This window comes from Alnus glutinosa, chromosome 1 (assembly GCF_958979055.1).
Source record: "Alnus glutinosa chromosome 1, dhAlnGlut1.1, whole genome shotgun sequence".
In the NCBI taxonomy this organism is placed as follows: Eukaryota; Viridiplantae; Streptophyta; class Magnoliopsida; order Fagales; family Betulaceae; genus Alnus; species Alnus glutinosa.
Window position 1 is genome coordinate 3,698,820 of NC_084886.1, and position 23,804 is coordinate 3,722,623.

Sequence of the window (23,804 nt, forward strand, 5' to 3'; positions counted from 1 at the left end):
ACAAATACACAAATCAAAGAAAGAAGGCATAAACAGCCGTCCGAAGGCGAAGCTAAACCAAGGCTGAAAGGCCGAAGGTAGCGACTAGAGGTAAAGAACCTCTAACCACAAAGCCAGGGGAAACCCTAGCTTAAAGCAGCTACCGAAAACCGGTAGACTGTGAAACAAGTTAAGAATATACAACCAAAACAAGTAGAAGCTCAGGAATACAAGCACAAGAAACAAACAGCCAGAGAAACCAGCGCGTGCAGATCACACGACGTCTCCGGGAACCCCCCCCATCAACGGACGACCACCAGAAGTCCAGATCGACACCTTGCGAAGCCGGAAAAACAAGCCATAACCCGCACGCGCGAGGGAAGGAAGGAAGACCCCCGGCGTGTGCTGATCACGCGCCGAACAGGAGAGAGTTGCACGGTTCTGCCAGGTGACCATCGAGACCGGAGAGGGCCGAAGACCGCAATAGGAAGGTTCTTGTTGAAAAAAAACCAACCGAGGTTAATAGATCTAACTTTGAACAACAATTCCGTCGCCATTCTCCAACACCCATCTATCTCCACGAACCAGAAACCAAAAGCCTCTGCTTGCACCAACAAAAACAAAGCAAAAAACAAAAGAAAGAAAAAACAACAAAACAAAACAGCCTCCACCATTGGGAGGAAGAAACTCCGACAGCCGTAAAGGCTCGGAGACAAATAACCACCACTGGAAAAACACCCAGGGGGAACAAAACCCTGGCCCTAGCGGCCAAGGGAACCAAAAGCCAAAAAACAAAACCGGGAGGAAGAGGCGTGAGGCCTCCCCCCCTGGAAGACAAGTTTCACTCTAAACACTCGCTCTCTAGAAAACTCTCGGACTTTCTCTCTCTTGAGAGGAAAATTGTCCCTTCACTGGTTTGTAATTTTAAAAAAGGGTTTGTTTCTTTATACTGATACAATGGATTTGTGGAAGAATAAAAAAGTCTTATTGGAGGATATTCGACAGTTTCTTTTTTTTTTGAACTAATAGTATGTGCTATTATAACATATGAAAGCTCACAGGCTACATCATGAGAAATGAGGGACATACCTCCCACACTCTTAAGCTAGAAGGATCTAGCTTAAAAAACAATTACCTATGCAGAATCTCAAATTTTACTAAAATTACAAATCAGCCCCCTAACAAATAAAATTCCAGTAAAACTTGAGCCACACATAAGCAACTGTATATAGTAACTAGAGAATACACAAACACATTTAACAGAAATTCAACCCAAGTCGTTGGAGGAGGGCACTGTCGTCGCTGGAGACCGGCGCGTGTACAACACGCGCCTCCCCCAAAGCTGCCAAACAACAGATTAGCCACCCAGTGCCCGGCCATCGCCTTTGCACGGCGAAAAACGACGGAGCAAGACCTCCACGCGCTGGTCGAAGAGAAGACTTCCCTGGCGGGTGACGATCACGCGCCGGTCACTGATGACCCCTACGGCCGGAACAAACAGCGGTGGAACTAGAAAACACAGGTGAACCCATCTGAGCGGCGTGTGTCTCTAAGAAGCCGATGGATAAGTGTAGATCTAGCATCAAAAAGTTGAACAGATTAGGCACAAAAACGCTCCACCGGCGAGACGAAACGATAACAAAACTCTCCACCGAACGCCTCGAGATGAACCTCCTGCCAGAGAAAACGAGAAGAAGGAAAAGAAAAACCAACCAAAATCAACATAAAACTCCAGAGCCCAAAAGACTCAGAGAACTAAAACTCCACAACCTAAAAACTGGGAGACAAACTATCATTCCCATGGTACACACCATGGAGGAAACAAAAGACTCCATAGCCTAAAAGACTAGGAGGCACCACCACTGAGGAAGGGAGGCGTAGAAGCCTCCTTCCCGGCGAACATCAAACTGCTTGGCTATTTTCTTGTTCCGCGGGTTGAGAGAGAGTTCTGCCCTTTTTGAGGTAGATTTGATTTATTTCGACAGTTTCTTATTGGAGCATATACGACAGTTTCTTTCGTGTGAACGCTTTGACCCACCTTGGACATGGTTTCTTGAATAAAATAAAAAAACCTTTGGCATGGTTTCTTTAATAGCACATGGTTTCTCCACTAATCTTCATCATCGCTTACATATTATTTTTCCCCATTTGTTGAGATTTTGGACATAGCTATGCGATAGCTGTCTAATGGTCAAGAATCTCGAGATTATGTAGCCCTTTAATTGAGTAGATTCTTATAGCCATCTTAATTCAAAATAAAGATGCTGTCATAAAAGAATATAAATTTTTATAAGAAAAATGTTACACATATTTTTATTCTTATATATTCGTAGCAGTCCCCAAAGAATAGTTCAATCGGCTGGAGACCACGCCTAATAAAACGGAGGTTACTAGTTCAAATCCCCCACTCCCTCTTGTGTGGACATGTCAAAAAAATAAAAAATTATATATTCGTATCAGTAAAAATTACCATTAAATTCAAAATTCAATAAGAATCTAAATAAAATCTAATGGCGAGTTGTACTTGAAAAGATTCAATTTATAAGATCATCAATTTAATTGTATTGTGATTTATGTGATAAGTGACACACAGACTACCACGTGAGTCTATAAGTAATTTGCAGTTAAAACTGTCAAATGTTAATCACCTCTTTTCAATACTTCCCCTCTTTATGAAATTTATTTTGTGAAGTATTGTTAGAGATACTACAACTTTGACTATAAAGTCATTTAGAAACTAATGCGATTGTCCAAGATTTATGAAATGATTAAACAAAAAATCTGACTTATCTACTTGATTAACTAGCGGTTGAGTTGTTAATCATTTTACTAATTATGTATTGCCATGTCAATTTATAAGAAAATTGTATTAAAAACCGTAGTATATATCCGAAGTATTTTGTTTATTTGTAAGCCAATTCATTGTTATTAAGGCACATGTTTTGTTTAATATAATTTTGGAGTATTATCGTTCTTAGTATAATTTTTTTTGAAAATTCACGTGACAATACAAACTTGATGTGTGAATTTAATTATTTTACAAATAAGTGCCATATGGAAAATTAGAGATTTGTAATTTTGTATGATCACATCATACTAGTGCAAAACAAGCCCGTCTCAGTTGAAACTAAGTTCATGGGCCTTAAACCCATCAAGACCAAAAATCCCAAAATGCTTCTCGTACTCTTTCCCACCCTTCGCAATCTCATAAAATTAAGAGGCCAAACAGGCCGTAAATCTCCAGTCCCTCCCCAGGCCTCCTCGGAATTCCGACGTTGTTCACCGCCCATCTCACCACATTCTTGTTATACACCAACGCATTCTCGGCAATCGCTGCCTCACCACCGCTCGAGGTTGACTGGAGCCATTTGAGAGAGGCGTTGGAGGTGTTGGAGGCTAGGGAGGAGAGGATTTCGTTGGGCACGCCAATCATGAGGCTAATTTCGGTGCCCGAGAAGGTTTTGAGAGTGGAGGGATCGACGTCGAAGAGGCTGCCGATGGATTTCAGTTAGAATGGAGGGTGGAGCAGATATATAGTTTGGTTGCAATTTGCAAAGTTTTGGTTCGAATTTGGATGGAAGTGCATGGTTTAATTTGTGTGGCTCATCATTAATTCATCAATAAGGAAGTCTTGTGGTTGCACTTTGACCCTCACAAGAGTCACACATCTCACGCATCGGAGCTGACTCGATCACCCTATTCTTCTTGGATTTGGGGATTTAATTTTATCTTGCTTTGGTAATTCATTATGGCTCACTCCTTGGATTCTTGGCAATAGGGTTTGTATAGCTTTACGTGATACTTATTATATTAGTCATTCAAATATAAACTATCATGTGACAATTCATATAATATTTATATTGTTTATAAATTGATGTGATAATTCATATTGCACTTATCAGATTAGGTACTAAAATATAAATTGCCGCATAACACTTATTTTTCATAAAATTGCACTACCCAATTTTTTTATTTTTTAAAAAAGTCAAAGCCCATGAACAAAAATGCCTTATCACCAACGCTATATACTACAAGGGCCATAAGCAAAAAAAATTTTAAAAGGAATTTATGACATTCTCTCTCTTCCCAATAAAGATTAAAAAAAAAAAAAAAAAATTTAAATAAAATAGTTAAAATAAATAGGGAATGTACGTAGTTAAATTCAAAAAAGCGTCCTAAATTACCACTTTTTTTTTTATGGCTTTCGAACTACCATGCTTGCATTTCAACCCCAAAATACTAATTACTTTTTTTTTTTTTTTTTTTTTTTGTCTCATTCGTCACTTTGTGCCGGTTTAAGTGGGTGGAAATAGTCCTCAAGAGATAGCTCATTCAGTTGAGAACTAAGCCTCATGAAGCGGAGGACACTAGTTTAAATCTTGGACATGTAAAAAAGAAAAAGAAAAAAAAAAGAGTAGGCTGAAATTCAGCAGGCGACTCTTTTAACCCAAAAGCCTGAAAATACCCTCCCCTACCCGTAACGGCACGTGGCTTCTCATTTTCAGTCTTCTCCATCAATATCGTCTTCTTCGATCTGTTTCTTCATCTTCTTCTCTGCCACCCCCTTCACTTCCTCTGTTTTACCCAGTTCACCTTGGCCCGATAGAGAGAGGATTCATGTCGGGTCCACCCCCAAATCCACACGTCGTCCCTCTCCGACCTGCATAGACCGAAATCTGCAAGGTCGGGTTCTTGCCCTTCCCAACTAGTTTGTCGACGTGGATCTTGTTCGAACTGAAACCGCTATTCGCCGAAGTGGTCTTCGACCCATCGACCAGATTTCTGTTCAATGCATCGCCATAGACGACCTGAAAAACCTGAGGACTGCAGTAGCTTGGTTTACTGAAACAAGCCAAAACTTCTATTACTAAAACAAATCTTAGTATACAAGTTTGGTTTCCTTAGTGGTTTTAGAAGCTCCTCGGCCTCCTCTGCTTCAATAAAAGCCCTGTGACCTCCAAATATATCAAAGATTGTATCATTAGCAGCAGTGCCTTTCTCAGATATAATATCTCCATCGTCATTTATTCTGGGGCCGCTTTTAAGAACTTCCAGCATAAGCTTACTCGATTCTTTGGCATAAATTTACACAGGAGAACTCCCATTACCATCTGGCTCCCAAAGTAGCCTGGAACATTGTAATTAAGTCATTACCGTAGAAACAAAACTAGAGTATAATAATAATGTAGTTGCTCAAATGCAACTACAGTTTATTTGTACAAAAACAATTTTACAGGAAGTGGTTTGCCATGTATGCATGGGAAGAATCAGAAGGATGGTCCTATGTATCTTTAAACAAAAAATCGTTTCTCTAAATGCTTTTTTGATAATATTTCTGTTCTTTTTCTAAGTGCATCAACTTGGTTAGATTCTTCTTGTCATTCATCAAATTCATTTGGGTTTTCGGTAATCTTGGGGGATTGAGAATTGTGAAGTCTGATGCACGCGGAAGTAAAAATGACTCCAATCTGTTTTTTTTGTTGACTACCGACCCAAAACATGCATGCATATTTTTGGGTTATAACATTGAACATCACGGTTTAAACCAAAAATCGTGTCCATCATTCTGAAGCACCTCAACTGCCTCCTAGTGCTTCACCTTCCACATGTCCTGGTCCAGCCGCCCCACTCAACACGTCTTCTATATGTGTTCCACTCTTTAGCCATAAGGATTCTCTTAGAGCTTCAATCAATGAAGTTGAGCCCCACATATGTCCCCCACCTAATGACCTTGCAGCACCTAATGATCCAGCTGCTGTTAAGGATAAATCAACTCATCCTTACTTGAACAAGCTTTCCACTGATGCAAGCTATCAGTCCAACAAATCTCCATTGCAGGACTCCACCAATGCAGAACACAGCACACAGAAACTCATGCAATCTGCCCACATCACTTGCACGGCACGTCATCAGCAAGTCCACACATCTAAACCATTTTCTTGATCTCTCTAACCATATCTCTGCTCCTCTGTCACAGCAGCTTACTTGGATTACTAGATTAAGTTTACTTAGTTGACATTCCAAAGCCTGTAAATACATCTTAGTTTTCTGTTTTGTACGCTGGTCTTTGACCGCTTGAAATGTATAATCACTCTCTTGTAATCGTCTATAAATATCAATGAAACACAAACTGTTTTGGTCAAGATACCAAAACAGCTTTTCATTTTCTCTTGTTCATGGTTAAAACATCTTTCCCTTTCACATCTTACAGCTGCACTCCCACCACCCCTTGGAGCTCCCATCACTGACGCATGGGAAGATTCAGAAGGATGGTCCTGGGTATTTTTAAACCAAAAATCGTTTCTCTGGATGCAACAAGTATTGAGAAGCTTCTCGCTTGAGAAACAACTAAATTATCAAGAAACAGAGAATAACACTTGAGTTCAGTTTAGTTCTTGAACGCAGAGCAGAGCAGTTGAAAGATTTAGGAGAACTGGTTTGGTTAAGTTACCAAAACCAGAGAATTGTCTTTTATTTTTAAAGCAACACGTACATGAGTTTTGAGAGATATCAATACAAGGTTTACATCCTAGGAAAACATAGAAAACTTAATAAGATACAAAAGAGGAAAAAGTTGAGTGTTGAGTTTGAGGCGTAGAGAGAGCATCCAGAAAACATGGAGCGCAGAAATCAGCAGGAATCCAGGAGAGATTGTGAGCTTAGCCTGCGGTGTAGCTGGTGCTGTAAGGGGACTGGTCAGCAGGAAATGTGGAGGTCTCTTGCTTGCTGACTGTCACGCTGGAGGAGAGGTGAGCTACTGATTTTATCCTCTAACACAGTTTCGCGGAGGCGCAGAAAAGGAAAGCTACAATAAAATGATTACACCCATTCCATGCTATCATCTTCCATTGACCCAAAGAGAATGGAGGAATAAGAAGACAAAAGAAACCATGACCCAGAACGGAGAGATGATGGAGAAGAAATGTGTGGTATCAGGAGGATGAGATTTATGACATTCAAAGGGGTGAAGTACAAGTACATACCAAGGCCTTGTACCTCGATTTGCCCAGATTTGATGGCGAAAATCCTTTGGCATAGGTACTCTGTTCACTTCTGTTTTAGAACATAAAAACAAAGGTGAACACCCTTCCACTTGAGGCATTGCATGATCTAACTATTTTGTGATCTTATACCACTTAGGCACGTGAGAGGAGTGGTGGTGCCAAGCAGCATTTTGTTGATGCCTTGCTTAAATTGCAGGACCAATATGAGCTTAGCGAGGACACCATGCACCCTCAGCGACTACACAATCCAGGGGGAAGTGGACTGGATCGTGTAGGCGATGAGTTCCGGTTCGGCTCGGAGTACTCATTCCCATGCTTGGTCGAGACGGGCTGGTGGCGAAGAGCATGTTTATGGGTTCAGAGGAGATGCGGTACGGGGACGAAGTACCGTGTAGGTGAAGCAGATCTATTGTGATCCACAATGGCATTTTCGTAATATTGTGGTCTTATGCCATTAAGTGCCGTGTTATTTTTTCACAGGGTAATTTAGTAATTTTATGTTTAAAAAGAAGGGCATTTTTGATTTTTTAGTCTTTTAAAGTCATGTATGCGGCCCATGTACTATTTTTCATCTATATTGACGGGAAACACCGATGGAATGGGTTATTTTCAAAAGAATTGATAGATTGGGGATCGAAATGGAAGCCTCGATAGTTTGAGAGATCATTTGGAGAACGAGCAACAGTTTGAAGAGTTAAATTGTATTTAACCTTCAAAATAAAAAATTAAGTAATTAAAATAAAAATATATATATTTTTTAACGGAATGTAAACGCTCTTGCAGCCTGTAGGTCTTCGACACGCATAAAGTGGCAAGGACACCTCTATTTTTGTTAATTGAAATGTCTGGTTGTCCCCTGGTAATATTCGTACTAAGTACAAGCTGTTTTTATTTATTTATTTATTTTGTTATTCTAGCACAAGCTGTTATCAGTGCAGTGGGGATAAATTATATCATTACTCTCCAATCATGCACTAAAATTTAAAAGACATAAAAACAAGCTTTCGTGCACTCAAGCAAGCAGAATCCTTCTTTGAAAAAGAAAAGGGAATAAAGCAAGCATTAGGCAGAGTGACCCCATTACGCAGATAAGCTTGTGGTTGGGCTTGGGGAAATGGAGCTCGATTTCTTACACAAATCCCAATTTTGAACCCCATAATCTTTACTTCTTTTGAAAATATCTGCAACAAACCTGTAGAGTTATTGACCAACGAATCAAAATGGGTTCTTTTCACCCGAATGAGAGTTGCACAAATCTTTGTGCAAGTACCAAGTAGAACAATTCAAACCTGAATTAGTGTTGTTATTTGCAACACTCTTTCCACACAAATTTGTGAGACAGTCACTAATTAGATAACAAACGTGTAAGGATGGACATTGTGTAATATTAATCTACACACACAAATCTGTAAACTATCATAAGCCATCCTGTGCACAAAAAAGCTATCAAAAAACTTATTTGAAACAAGATGCTGAGAGTCTCTTAAACAAGAGATTAATTTATACTATACCATATCATCTTTTTTGTGTACATGAGTTGCACCCGAGATCATCCCAATCCAATGACTAAATGGGATATATGATCAAATAATGCTGTCAAAAGGGGCCAAAATCTTACTTTCTCTCCATACAAAGCAACAGCAACAGCAGTGCCCAATCTTCCGCAGTAAAGAATACAAGGAATATCTTTAGTTGCCTCTTTATTAAAGAAAGTTGATACTTTATTGAATTGATAACCCCACATACTCGAACCCAATTATACATAACCCCTTCACACAGGGGAATGTAATTGCTTGTTTCATGAGTAAACCAAGAACTCCCTTTGTATGCACTCAAAGAACAAGAGCTTCAGGCTTGTACTAAAGCCAAACTCCTCCCTTTCACTTCTCTCGATCAGCCAAGCCCGAAGTCTAAGATGTCTTTGCAGCCACAGCAGCAGCAACTGCCGCAGCAGCAACAGCAGCCCGTTGTGGTTTACCCCAACACCGTCACAGGTCAGCTGGCGCCACCGTCCGTACACCGCTCAAATGGGTCCTTCGGGTCAGTTTTTATTGTCCTGGCCGTAATCATTGTTGTGTCGGCAATTGCTTGCTTTCTTGGCCGCCTCTGCAACCGGCGATACCGCAGCCAAAAACCCAAGGAAAACCACCACCACCACCACCTCAACCACCGTCCCAAACAATCTGGGGACATTGAGTTCGGGTTTGATAAGAAAGGTTCAGCTGCTAAGCCAGGTGGAAATGGAGGAAGCAGAGGACACAAGGGATTCGAAACTGTTGACCACATCAAAGGCGGAATGAAACCTGCTGAGCGTGAAGGATACCTCAGAACCGATGCATGATAATGGGTACAGAAAGAGGAGGTTCGATCTACAAATTTCAGTTATCTACCTGAATGACATTTCCATCAAATCCTTCGTTTTTTTTTCTTCGACTGTATCTTTACATTTCCAGCCGGAACTTGAATATGTAATTACATATGGTATTGTAACGTGCAGAAATTTGAATTAGCCCGATTGTCTCATTGTCTGAGCTGAAAATTTGAATTAGCCCGATGGCACTGGCATGTAGTGGACGAGCATCGTATTTGCTACATAGAATACGACTGTCGTCTTGGGGATGTAATAATAGTGCTTTTTTGCAGCTTCCTTAATATTTTTTTCAATTTAAGGAACTAAATTATTTTTTGCTTCCTTATTTAAATGTACTTCACAATAGGAGTGTAAAGACGGCCGATAACCGGCCCTATTGGAGCGATTACCCATTTTAGAAAATATTGAAACCGTTTATAACTGATAACTGGGCATATATATATATAATAAAATTTATGATTTTAGACTTTTACTTTCATTCCAACTTAGGCCAACATATTGGGCCAAAAAGATTGAAATGTTTTTTTAAAGGGTTAAAAAAGTTTAAATTATAACCAGTTAATTGACTATCCAGTTACCGGAGCTGGTTGACGATTTTGGCCAACTAGCTACCTCGGTTACGGTTACGGTTACCAATTTTAACTAATAATTGGTAATCATAATTAGGTTTTCACCTATATGGTTATATTTCACAATAGCTTTCATTATCATTTTCATATACCATTTAAATATTCTTTAAATTAAATGATAGGAGAAAGAGAGAAAAGATAAATCATTTAAATATTGTTTCAAATAAATGTTAGAGGAATAAGAAAGTAAAAAAAAAGTTTTTTCTATTAAAATTATGTTAATGGAACAATTTTTGCTTCCCTATATCTATGATACAACTTTTAGTTCTATTTGTGTTTTCTTAGTTTAAGGAAACCAAATACTATTGAATAGGCCCAACTTAACCGATCAGTTTTTAGCTAAGCCCATCTACACTCATATTGATTGATCTAAAGGTTGTTTGATTAAAGGTTTGTTGAAACTGTGACATCATTATAGAATATTCTTGAGATAAAAATATAGTTTTTAACATTATTATTTTCTTTTTATAATGATTGATCGATGCATTGGTTTGAATGGCCACATCAACATTGCGAGATATTTGTGATATAAAAATATAGTTTTCAGCATTACTCTATTACGAATATAATATAATGTTGATGTTATAGTACCCAATTAACCCTCCCCTCGAATACCTATTTTAAGAAATATTTATTTAAAGTTAGTTGAGACTCCTACATCAGCATTAAAAAATATCTGTGAAATAAAAATATAGAATTTCTAACATTGCTCTTTTTCCTAATTTTCTCAATTTCTCTCTACACTTTGTGAGGTATGATATATTGCCACCCCATGATACAACTATTAATTTTTTTTTTATTATTTATTAAACAAAAAATTACAAAATCATGTAAACAAGTTGGGTCTAGTTTTGTATTTTTTATTGTAAAAAAAAAAAAATTAAAAAAAAAGAGAGTAAATAATTATGTTTTTAAGTGGCAAAATGTCGTTTCTTTTTCTACTATGGCCTTCCATAATTGTACCGTCTGGGATGAAAACAGAATTGTGCCTGCCCTGGCGAAGCATAGTAGATATTACCCAAACCGTGCAAATATTCCCTTCTCTGACATCCTTTCTCCACAAGTATGTCCACCACGCGCAACTAATTGAATTCTGTAGGTAATACTATTTAGAGTGCGTTTGGGATTGCGATTTCGTAGACAATAAGTGCGATTTTAAACCAAATCGCAGAACATAGATCGTTTGGAAACTGCGTTTTTAAAAATTGCGATTTGAAAACGCAGAAAATCTGCTTTTTCAAATCGCAGATAAGATGGTGCTTTTTTGAAAACGCAGAATTTTAAAAGGTAAATTCGCGATTTTAAAGGCTAAACTGTGATTTTGCCAAACGCTTAACTGTGTTTTTAAAAATCACTTTTTTCAAATCGCACATTTTAAAATCGTTATTTTAAATCGCACTTTTTGAAATCACAAACCCAAACGGACCCTTAATAGGAAAAAATCCAATTAAACTCTCCAAATTATCATTTTTTATTTGAATGGTTTTTCAAATTACCAAGCCTTGCACTCTGGTCCCTCAAACTACCAAAATTATTAAAAAAATACATTTTTGGCGAAATATCCCCATAATACCTTTGTCACGTGTTATTTTTCAATTAAAAATTCAAAAATTCAAAAATATAAATAAACTAAAATTTCATTTCTTATTTTTATTTTAAAAAAAGATGGGTGTTTAGGGTGGCGTTATTTCCCAACCGCAACTTAATCTTCCCGACACCCATTCTGTCACCATTTGTTTGCAACATCGTGATGGCTGATTTTATAGCCTGACTTGACGAGTTTCGATTCGCAATCATCAACTTGCTGATCTCAGTTGAGCTCAAGCTTACCCTTAGTGGCCAAAAGTGGCCACACACCACCCCCAAAGGCAACTTGGGGTGGCCTTCGAGCCACCCCCCAATCCGTGGAGGTAGCGCGCGGCCACCCTTGACACCTGCGGCCACCCTCGACCATGTTTGGGAGTGGCATACGGCCTACCCCAGGTCTAGGGGTGGCTCACCTTTACTATTTTCCTTTTTTATTTTTCAAATTTTTTTATTTTTTTATTTTTAATTTTTTTAATTTTTTTTTTTAAGTTTTATATATATATTGTAACGAATATGCGTCGATTTTTTATTAGGTATGATGTGACAAACTAACAGAATCTGTTAATTTAGTGGACAGAAAATGGGTTCAGAGAATAATTCGTAATTATAGTTTACCACAAAGATCCTCCATAAACTTTTTGTACCATAAGAAATGATTTATAATTTAGGCTAAAGACCAATGGTGCAATTATCCCATAAAAATAAAGGAAACAATAAAACAAGAGTAGCCACCAAGAAACTGGCTACAGTAAGTGGGGCGTGTCATGAACCCGCTTCACAGTAGAGTGGAAAGGTACCATTCTTTCTCCAAATAACGTGAAATCATGAATCTTGATGATTTTATGCGGTTATGGGTTGCTTTCGCTGGAGCTTTTGAACCATTCGATGGTTGTTTTATACACCCACTCTGGTAGTCGGTCAAAACTGTCTGTCTGTCTTCTCTTTCTCTCTCTCTGCAGCCTGCAGATTCCCACTGTCACAGATTTGCCACTGATTAGTTTCAGACCCTCCCAATTTAAAAGGGTTAAAAAGTTGGTTAGCTTTGTCTTGTACCATTTTGTCTCAACTTCAGAGACTGTTATAAAGGGAGACATTAAAGGGGCTTTGTGAGCGTACTCGTACTCGTTGCAGATTTTAAAACAAAGGGGAGGTGTTGCAGATGGAGGAGACAATGAAGCGTTTGGATGGAGCCGTGGAGTGGCTTAGACCCTTTGCTGAGACCAACTGTTGGGACTATTGTGTTGTTTGGACATTGGGAGATGATCCCTCCAGGTGTTTGTGACTCCAAACATTTCCAACCACACCCAATACGATCAGTTTTTTGACAGTACTCTTTTCAAGTTCCAATCATCTCTGTTCATTTTTCAGTGTTCATTGCTTTTGTAGGTTTATTGAATGGATGGGTTGCTGTTGTAGTGGTGCTGGTTGTGAGAATGACAATGTCAAAGAGCAAACTTTGTCTCCTCTTTGCAGGGATACCCACTTTGAGCATCCCATGAGAACAAAGGCATGTGAGGCTCTTGCTCGGCTTCCTTCTTCTATGCCACTGTATTCTGGGTACAAACTCTCTTTCTTTCTATCATTGTGCCATAAAAAGAATATCAAGAAACACTAATATGAAAGATTGGGAACCAGGTTACATGGAGAGGTTGTGATATCAGCGCAACCCAGGTGGATTTGCCATGCCAATGCCTTCAATTCAGATACTTCAAATGTGGGTATACCAATTTGCTTTCAGATAAGTTAGCCTATTGATATGGGCTTGAAGTTGATCACAAATTCCCAAGATAACATAGAATGCATGTCATGTTTCAGTGGAACTTTGGTCCATTCGTATTAGGTTTCAACCATAACTTTTAAGCCGGTTGTGCTTCGAAAGTCCTCTGATCTTCACAACATTTTAGTTTTATCTATCTCATATTGATTAATTAGATTGAGTTTGTGCCCGTGCCTGCTTCCTAGTGACCAAAAACCGAAAGCCCAAAGATCCAGGCTTCAGGCTGTAAGACACATTTTTCTTAAAAGTTCCTCATCAAGTAGTTGATGATATTCTTGAAAAATTGACGATGCTGCTAAGACATGGGACATCCTGCAGATCTTTTACATCATAGTTCACCATGTTTCAGAGGATCATGACTGAATTTAGACTGGCTATCAGAACGCTTAGAGGTGTTACTTCATCCAATAAGACACACCGTTTAACTTGCCCAAAATGTTATTTTGCCAGGATTCAATTGGAACCCAAGTTCTGATCCCAGTTGCTGGTGGGCTTATTGAGCTCTTTGTCGCCAAGCATGTAAGATTTGCTTTGCTCTTTGTTTTAATTTCTGCATTTGTAGTTTGGATATTCTCCTCCAGTTTGTAAAAATATATAATTCTTCTTTTCAGATACCAATAGATCAAAAGATCATAGAGTTAATCACCGCTAAGTGTGATGTGTCTTTGGACCAAGGAGCCATGAGTGCCTGTAGCGATACCAGTCTGACCCTCGATGAATATCATCTTGATCAATTGTCTGAGGAGTACTTTCAACATTGGCCACTTACCCTGCACTTGTTAAGTTCCAATCCTAGGATACAGGTTCTGCCTCCAGTGACCCAGTCCAGCTCCTATCCTAGTGCTGAAGGATCATCCAGCAGTTCCAATCCTTCGAATGACTGTCCATCGTTTGATTTAAATTCTGATTTTATCAATCTACATGGCTCTGGGAAGCAGTCAATTGGTAAATTTTCTGGCTCTAAAAATTACAATCATAACGAGAGTTCATTGAAGCAACAGGCAGATTTGGTTTCAAATTGTGGCAATGTGGTAGAAAATGATGAAGGAAAAGTTGTCCAGAAGCCAGGTAGAGAACGTTATCATTCCAAAAATCTTGTCACCGAGCGGAAAAGGAGGAACAGGATTAAAGATGGGCTTTTCACTCTACGCGCTTTGGTCCCAAAGATAACCAAGGTTAAGACAATGAATCTGTCAAATACTATAGTATTGAATTGGTCTCCTTTTTTACATAGTTCTTTTTTCTCCATTTTTACTCAGTTTTTATTCTGTTTCATTTAATGAATTTCTAGATGGATAGAGCTTCAATTCCTGCAGATGCAATTGAATATATACAAGAGTTGAAGAAGGAGGTGGAGCAACTTCAGGATGAGCTCAGGGAAATTGAAGAAGTGGACTGCAAGATGAATAAAGCAGAGTTGAAGTTCACAACATCAGATAGAATCCACAACGGCAGCACCACATGTTTGCCGCCTACTGAGCAGAACCGCGGCTCATCTAGCTTTGTAGAACAGAAGCAAACAGAGGTACACAGAGCTAGCATAACCTTTAGATGTCACTACCAATGTCTGTGATCAGTTTGTTATTTTAACATGTCTCAGTAAATGGATGCTCCATTCTTTTTTGTGTTGAAACCTTTCCTTAGGTGCAAGTGGAAGTGAACCAAATGAGCCAAAGAGAATTCTTGATTAAATTCTACTGTGAGCAGAAACAAGGTGGGTTTTCGAGGTTGATGGAGGCTTTAAATTCGTTAGGGCTTCAAGTAGCTGATGCCAATATCACCACATTCTGTGGCATGGTCCTGAACATTCTCAAGGTTGAGGTAAGATTTCAAGCAATGGAATACTAACATGGAATTAGGAGATATGAAATCAGTGGTTAACTGCTTAAATGTCTAGGATCTGCCAGTCCATATTACTGAAAGAGCCAGCAAGTTAGTAAATATCATCATAACCAGAACCATGAAGAAAAAAAAGAATAACATTGTATGTGTTATTGGATCATCTTTCTGATACAAAATAACATTGTATGTGTTCCCCAGGCTAAGAAGGACATTCAAACACAAAAATTGAGGGACTCTTTGATCGAGCTAGCAAAGTTTAGACTATAACATCAGACAGTTGACTGACAAAGTTTTTACACCTCCTCTATCAATATAGCATCACTTGATACTGCATGATTGTTGACATGTCCTGTAAACTTCAAATTTAGTATAATATATCTTGGAAAAAATGAAAGTAGAGAAGGCTGAAATTTTAGCTTTCTTATTTTGTATTTTTTCTTCATTTCGTTTATGATGCTCGATCGGGGTTCATCAAGTGGGTCTTATCCGTAACTTTCTTACCTTTTGTTTCATTTGTGAGAAATCTAGGCAAACTCTGATTTTGAATGGATTTGAGGATTTTACAATCATGTATTGCCTATTGTTCCTTTTCAAACCAATAACTTGATTCTTCTGTACAAAAAACTTCCATGTCACAACTCTTCCGATTCCCTGGTTGATGGCTTTTGGTATAACCGTATAATAATCCACCTACACTAAGCACATGAAATCTGAAGAGCAAATAGGGAAAATGTGAAAACCAGGGAGGGTTACGGCCCCCTGGCCCCCTGGTTCTGTCTATGATTTCCATATTAATATAGGATAATGGCTTTCAAATAAAACTTAAATTGCAATTTTAAAACCATACACTGTAATGTGATTCTTCTAGCAGAAACGAGAAAAAGAACACACTAATTATAGAAGTAACTGATATGCGTTAAATATGTAATACACTGAATCATTACACCATAATAAAACATTTATCACAATAAGTATCCTCACAAAACTAGTCTTACCTTGGTATTGAAAAGACACGATTGTTGATATTAAAAATTACCTTCCAATAAAACTCGCACTTTACAAGCTTCCCCCACTCTGCTGATAATTTGAGGGACTCATGATCAACCAAGATTCTCATAGAAAAAAATAAATAAAAATGAAAAGCTTTACACAATAGTTAAGTGAGATTAAGTCAAACAAAGGCCGTCCCTGCATAAGATAGCCTTTTCCGGTATGCCGTGTGGGTCAAGTAATGTGCAGAAGAAATCACCATTAGTCAAAACCGACGCCCATTGCCATATCTGTGCTCGCCGTTATGTGCATTAATGGCTTTAGTTTCTGATTCACCACTTGAAGCATCCCGGAACCTCGCTGAAGATTGAGATCCAGATATTTCTCTATAATTGTATTCTCCACTGTACATGTCATATTCTGAGCCATCGCTGCCGATTGCCATCCTCCTGAATCTTGAAATTTCATGATTGTATTGGCCAGAATCATATATAGTGCTCTGACCATATTTCACCCCATTAGAAAGATCAGACATTTCACCTTCACTGTCTAGTGCTCTCACCACCTGAAATTAAGGGCCACAATTGTTCAAGTCAGAGAGAACTGCCACAAGAATGATGGAGGTGGAAAATATTTACATGCTAGTTGCCGAGGATAAGAGGTTCAGTTCCATTAAGCATATTGTTTACATTTTCTATGCATGAGATTGTATTGACTCAACAAAAAGGAATCAAGAAGTGCTGTTTATTAGTATCACCTGTGCCATGCGAGGCCGTTTTGGAGCAGAATGGCGAACACACGCAGCAGCTGCCTCGATCATTCGGAACATTTCACTCTCCACATAATGCTTTTCAAGCCTTGGATCTACTAATTCACCAAAATCACCAGTTTCAAGGGCATGAATAAGGTGTGGGCGAGCCTGACAAGACATTGTTCAAAGGGAACCAAGAGAGGATTGTAAGAAAACCATTATTAGCAGCATTCTAACAGATTAAACATAAAGGTACCCTCCCCCACCCCCCCCCCCAAAAAATAATAATCTAAAAGGTATCTAATTCAGCTCAAAAGACCTTCCACTTTTTATTTTTTTCCTTCTAAGCAACAAGGAAAATGGGGATTACAAGGAGATATCTTTCCTACTGATGATTCTAATTGAAGAGTGAAAAGGGAAAGAATTGGGAAGGCTTCCGAAAATTCTATTGGAAGCGGCCCACTTTGCAACGTGATGTGCTAGGTGATTAGTACTCCTGAAAATTTTAATGGCAGTCCCATCTCAAGAGAAGGTGGAGGCGTGGAGCTGCTCCTATCACCTATGATAGGAGCAAAAGTCCAATAAAAAAAAGAGCCTAGCTTTGTTGATGGCTACTAGTGTGATATGACATGGGAAATCACTGGGCAAAGTGTAAAGGATTTTTTGATCAATTATAAGGTCATGGAGTCTTCAGCTATTTGTCCTAGTCAAACAAATCTGGACTTGAAATTGAGCTAAATTGATCACTGGGCATATATATGATTTCAGGCAATATTATTAGCCTCCTCAGGCAACTGTTGGCTCTGTACACGGTATACCCTAATATTGTCCTTCAAGAAGAAACCACATTTACAATCTTGTTTGATCACAACATGTCATATTTCAGAAGTCATGATTGATTACCCTTGCATAGATTCAGCAGGTTACAGGGAAGAATTCTGGGCTATCCTGATTCCTCAAAGCCAAACCCCAAGCAATGCTAGAAATTTATGATAGTTTTTGGTAATAGGTAGAACTGGAATTGGAAAGTTCTGTACGTACTCATTCTCAAATCTCCATGTAACCCATTGTAAGGTGCAATGGTGCATGGGAGAAAGATTTCATTCAGTGAAAACACAAGGCAAGGGGAGAAAGATGAAACATTTTCACCTCTGGAGAAAAAGCCTACTTAAACATTTTCACTTTTTTCAAATATTAAGTAATGATATTTGCCAAAGATAATACCAGAATATGAACATTTTTATTTTTTATTTTTTATTGTATTACTTATATTTCTACAGGCTCTGAAGAGATCAAATTAGGTGTAATCTCCAAAAAGTCCTTCATCAGTCCTCCAATAAAGAATACTACATAAGTATATTATGAAGCATTTAAAGAGAATGTCCAGTGATAATTCATACCCATTCAACCAAACTCTCATCCCCCAAAGGCTGACTTGCGTCAACAGGTTTACGCCCTGTGAGAAGCTCAAGAAGCACAACTCCAAATGAGAATACATCTGATCTATCTGTCAATTTTCCGCTTGATGCATACTCCGGTGCCATGTACCTGAACCCCCAAATTGAAAATTGATTATGCAAAGTTGCAACCTTGTGTTATGAACGGCGCTATTAAAAGCAAATTATCAGGAAACATTTTGAGGGGTCAAACACTATCACGTAGGGGTATCAATTCGTGTTCGTGTGTCGGGTTTGAGTTGTGTCGAGGCACATGGGTATGAGACCACTACACCCAAACTTGATAATTTCATGTTAATTTCGTCTCGGGTTCGAAGGTCATGTAAAAAATTGTTAGCCCTAAATTTCGGATTGGGGTTGTGTCAAGATATGAGTATAAAACTATATAACTCGACCCATTTAATTAAACAGGTCAAACTCTTCAACCATAATCCACTAATTTCATGTTCGGATTGTGTCAAATTCGTGAGTCGATGTATTAATTATGAATACAACACGGGAGTTTTTGGTTTTACAGATTCAAATCATATCCTGAAATCACAACTACTTTCTGACCTTCTAAAGAGTTGATACATTAGACTGTTGCAGTTAATTATCCAACCTGGTTAATTTTCTAATTTTAGAACTTAATAAATAATAATGGGTCACAGTAACTGAAAGTTCCTAACCCGCTCCGACTCTGTCTACATTTGTTAGAGGTATTTGCCATTTATATATAGTACTGTAACTACATCTTTCTCAGGAAGAGAAGAAAGAAAAAGAAAAAGGAAACATATTCGTAAATAAACTTCAATATGCAATATTGGTGGTCAGGTGTTGCAGGCTTTCAAACCTACCCAAATGTCCCCATCACTCGAGTTGATACATGGGTATGCGTGTCATTTGCTAGTTTGGCAAGTCCAAAGTCTGCAACCTGTGCCTCAAAAGCATCATCCAAGAGAATATTTGCTGACTTGATGTCTCTGTGAATAATTTTTGGATGGCCTACAATTAAACAGATCACAGTGAGAAGAAAAATAATCAGATCGATATGATGATATCATATTGACAGGAGTTCATACAATTTGTTCTTCATTTTCATGCAATAGATGAGAAATAAGCAAGAAAAGGGATACATAGTACATACAATCTTCATGTAAATATGCCAAGCCCTTGGCAGAACCTAAAGCAATCTTGATTCTTTTGACCCAATCCAACACCGGCATTCCTTGGCCTACAGGAGATATATATATATATATATATATATATATATACCAAGAATCAAAGACATGAATAATAATGTTTGAGAAAACAAGAAAAATGAATTCCCCTCATACCATGCAAATGATGCTCAAGAGTTTTATTTGGAACGAATTCATAGATGAGCAGTCTCTGCTGCTCAGAGATGCAATAGCCCACCAAGGAGACCAAATGCCGATGATGGACACGGCTAATGATTTCGACTTCTGCCCTGAACTCCCGCTCGCCTTGTCCGCTACCTGCCTTGAGCTGCTTAACTGCCACCACTTTTCCATCAGGCAGCCAGCCCTTGTAAACGCATCCAAACCCACCCTCACCCAAAACATTTTGGCCAGAAAACCCACTTGTTATTTCCATCACTTCTTCATAGCTGAAAAAGGACTTTCCGCTGCTTATGCAGCCGCTAGAATCTGGTGCCCCTCCATGGTACATATTCCCTCCTCTTTGACTCCCATAGCTACTTGCAAAGGAAGAATTATTATAGCCATCTACTCCACTGTGCCCCATTGCCTGTTGCTGGTTGTAGTAATATCCATCTATGATAGAAAATGTTAAGAGTATAAGTTAAATCAATAAATTCATAATTTGATAAGTGACGATTTAACAGAAAAAAGAAAAAAAAGAAAAGAAAAAAAGAACTCATATTAATAACTCACAAAGACAATTTAGACACATGTTAAGCAATTCAGCAGACCTCAAATTAAATATTTTTGTATTTTACCTGATCTCACAGAAGCGTTTTTGGGGGGCATGTAATGGGAGCCATAGAGCTGTTTTCTTCTTCTTTTTCTTCGGATTGAGGACACAAAAAATAGTGCAATTAAGGCTATGATGAACACTCCCGCCACTGCCGCCCCAATGAAAGTCCCACTTGATCCTGACGGTGAGCTGGAGCTTCCCTTAGAGTTAGAGGAGGAACCTTCAGTTTTGGTGTTGGAGGAATGAGTGGATGGCGGAGGCGGTGGAGAAGACTTGGAATGTGTTCGAGGGGAAAGCTCAGTTGGTGGAGAAGGGCTCGATATCTTGGGTGGCGGCGGTGAACTGGGCTTGGCCTCCGAAGAGATGGCTGTTGGAGGAGAAAGGGATGGTGGTGGTGGAGATTGTTGAATAGGTAAAACAGTAGGAAGAGGAGGAGGAGGAGGAGAAGGAGAAGGAGAAGGAGGAGGAGGAGAATGTGGGGGGGATTGTGATATTGGTGATGGAGGTGGGAATTGTTTAGCAGGAGGAGGAGAAGGAGGAGAAGCCGATGGGGGTGGTGGTGAAACTATCGAATTTGATGGTGATGATGGTGGTGGAGGTCCCAAATTCAACGGAGGCGGAGGGGTACCAGAACTTGAGCCCGGCGGCGACGAACTAGGTGGCGGGGAACCAAATTTTGAAGGCGGTCCATTCACCTTTGATTTCGATTCCGAATCCGGAGGTAGAGGTGGAAGAGGAGAGGACTTGGGTGGCGAAGAGAATGAAGAATAATCGTCTGGTGGAGGAGAGGATGAGTTTGGTGGGGGAGGACCTCCTTTCCCACCCGACGTTGAAGCCTCCGGCGGAGGCTGAGGCGAAGACTCTGAAGATGGTGGCGATTTCGAGCTTCTCGGTGGTGGAGGAGACTTATTTGAAGAAGAACCCGGCGTTCCCGCCGAGTCTGACATTGATCTCCTTTTGCTAGATTGTATATCTTTCTTTGGTTGTCTTCTTATATTGTTCTTTTCCTTTCCTTTCCTTTCAAAGGCTTCTCAAACTAATCTTTCTATTCTACGTTGTTTCAAACGTTAACAGCAACAACCTCTTTCATGAACAATGGAAGCCAAAACTCCATGAGACAAAACTTGCACCCAAAGAAATATTAATTGTAACCTCGCGCGGTTGCATGAAAATGGAGCTACGATGCGTGGATTTGCATGGGATTCTGAGCCATTTCCAGAGGGTTTGCCGAAATTTGGTTAAGAGATGGCCGGCGTGATTCAACGAGGCTCAAAATACCATCCAACAACAACAACAACAACCCAATAAATTTCTCTTTTTGGCTTTTTTTCTTTTTTTAGTACATTGGGTTAGATCAAACCAAATGTTTACTATTTTGACATATATATATATATATATATATATATATATATATATATATATATATATATATATATATATATTAGCATTTGTTATTTTAAAATGTGATAAACTGCGAGTAATAAATATTGAATTAATTCTTTCAATTCAGCTTATTCAACAAATATGTGATTATTAAAGCATTTTGAATATCGCATGTTTTAAGAATATATTTTAATTTAATAGGTTGGATTTTTATTTTTTTTTTACATGTTCATACAAGAGAGGAATGAGAGATTCGAACTAATAACCTCCGCTTCATTTCTTCCACCCCATTTAGAAAAAAGAATTTGTTCAACAATAACTATAATAATAAATATTAATGTAACAAATTTGGACCTTTGAATATCAAAACAATGATACGAGAAAATATGCGTCCTAAAATAATCTACAAACTCTAGAAGACTTTCATTAACTTTGTTGTATTAATCTCTTGTTACTTGGCTGTCGGTTGGTTAAATCCAACGGTAGAGTGCCATTGAATTTCGGGTTACCGCGTAACGCAAACTGGGTGAAGGTGGTAGCGGCGTTTTTCGGGTCGGGGATGTTGATCAATCCGGACCCGCCTAGATACTGGGGCGCATAAGATGTGTTTTTAAGATGGATATATACTGGGCCTTCTGAGCTAGCTGGATCCGCTCACGTGTGGAAATGGCACTCGGATCCACTAGTTGGAAAATGTTTGGATTTTGTTTAATTAGAGGAAAATATTGTAGAATTTCATTAAAGTGCTCATAGCAAGTAAAATATCACCAATAAATACATGATAATTTTTCATTCAAACTTGCTTTAAAGAGTGATAAATGACCGTTTTCACTAAGCAGTGAGCTGTTTCGTTTGCTTCTTCATTAGTGTGCCTTACATATCATAATTAAAAACTATTCAGTATAATTTTTGCATTAATTAGTGTCCTTCATTACTCAAAGCATTTACTATTTCCAATGACCATAACACGTTGAGGGAAAATGCCTGATATACTATTGAACCTGCGTGCCAAAAATTTGTTTTGTATGATGACCGTAATTGTTAGTACAATTTTTGTTACGGTGTGAACGGTACATTTTTTAATGTTTTTTACATTCTTCAAGAATATTGTAAAACAATTAAAATTAAGAGACCTTTTTGGGGTCTCATTTCGATGCTTAAATTAATTTATGAGATAAAAATATGTTCTATGCATAAAATATTCAGTCGGTCGTTTATACCTGAGGTATGGACATATTTATAAGCAAAGAGGTAGAGGTAAACCTGAATTAAGTTTTTTGCTCCTTGATCTAGAAGTGCTGTCAAAGTTTTATCTGGACTTGGATTCCTTAGTAGACGTAAGATCTGGTCCAGATTTTCAAGGATCCAATTCAACTTAGAGAAGAGTTCTAATCCGAATTTCCTGGGATGAAGTTGATACCTAAGTTCCCGGGACATACTTGTCTCAGGCCTTAGCTGAATGAATTGACTCTTGGTCCCGGGGTGTCTACATTCCCAGGACTCAATCAAGATGTATCTCATGTTGCGTATTCTCAAGAATAGCTTTTACGGGGATGACTACTTAATTGGTGTTTATCTCCTAGGATAGAACTATCCAGGAGTCTTGCTATCTCAGTTTTATGGCCGTCAATTCTCTTTTTTCACCGGTACTGACTTGAAGGCTCTTGATTCTTTAAATTAGCCGGTCCGAATAGAATTATTCCCAACAATAATCAATAGGTCCTAATTGGATGTTATAGTTTGTTTTGGAAGGTCGCATGCACCTTTTCTTTTCTTTTTTTTTAGTCTTTGGATAAAAATGAAAGAAATTACAAGTATTTTTTGGATTAGGTTTTTACTTCTTTATTTTATTATTATTTGATACAGAACAAAAGAAATAAAAAATAGCGAAGTTGGAATGTGATCCAATTGACTGAAATTTGAGACCTTAATTTCCACGCCAATGGGCCGAGAGGTGCTTAATTGGTTCACTCTTACTTTTGTGCATGATTCTGCCATGAAGACAAAACTTTTCTCAATTGAGTTTGGCTTATATGGTGAAAATTTATTAAAGATCTCATTTGCAAAAATAAACGGTGGAGGTTGTAAGATTATGG

General features: G+C 38.5%; 3 protein-coding genes and 1 long non-coding RNA gene across 4 annotated transcripts; 2 read left to right on the forward strand and 2 right to left on the reverse strand.

The window, feature by feature from the left end:
• Positions 1-941: 941 nt before the first annotated feature.
• LOC133858494 (uncharacterized) lies at positions 942-2,044 on the reverse strand. Its single transcript, XR_009898521.1, has 2 exons — positions 1,791-2,044; positions 942-1,653 (listed from the first exon to the last, which is right to left on the reverse strand). It is a non-coding gene; the product is annotated as an uncharacterized LOC133858494 (long non-coding RNA).
• Positions 2,045-8,758: 6,714 nt separating this feature from the next.
• Positions 8,759-9,492, forward strand: LOC133858428 (uncharacterized). Its single transcript, XM_062293898.1, has one exon. It carries the CDS (start codon positions 8,899-8,901, stop codon positions 9,322-9,324), a length of 426 nt encoding a protein of 141 aa, XP_062149882.1. The 5' UTR covers positions 8,759-8,898; the 3' UTR covers positions 9,325-9,492.
• A 2,910-nt stretch (positions 9,493-12,402) lies between these two features.
• Positions 12,403-15,712, forward strand: LOC133866520 (transcription factor bHLH90). The gene is made up of 8 exons (XM_062303079.1): positions 12,403-12,842; positions 12,957-13,127; positions 13,206-13,284; positions 13,798-13,866; positions 13,959-14,522; positions 14,639-14,872; positions 14,992-15,168; positions 15,388-15,712. The coding sequence occupies exons 1-8, from the start codon at positions 12,730-12,732 to the stop codon at positions 15,454-15,456; spliced, it is 1,476 nt and encodes a 491-aa protein (XP_062159063.1). The 5' UTR covers positions 12,403-12,729; the 3' UTR covers positions 15,457-15,712.
• Positions 15,713-15,948: 236 nt separating this feature from the next.
• Positions 15,949-21,329, reverse strand: LOC133866512 (proline-rich receptor-like protein kinase PERK13). Its single transcript, XM_062303068.1, has 7 exons — positions 20,348-21,329; positions 19,704-20,162; positions 19,514-19,600; positions 19,224-19,371; positions 18,331-18,478; positions 16,937-17,098; positions 15,949-16,744 (listed from the first exon to the last, which is right to left on the reverse strand). The coding sequence occupies exons 1-7, from the start codon at positions 21,270-21,272 to the stop codon at positions 16,445-16,447; spliced, it is 2,229 nt and encodes a 742-aa protein (XP_062159052.1). The 5' UTR covers positions 21,273-21,329; the 3' UTR covers positions 15,949-16,444.
• Positions 21,330-23,804: the final 2,475 nt, after the last annotated feature.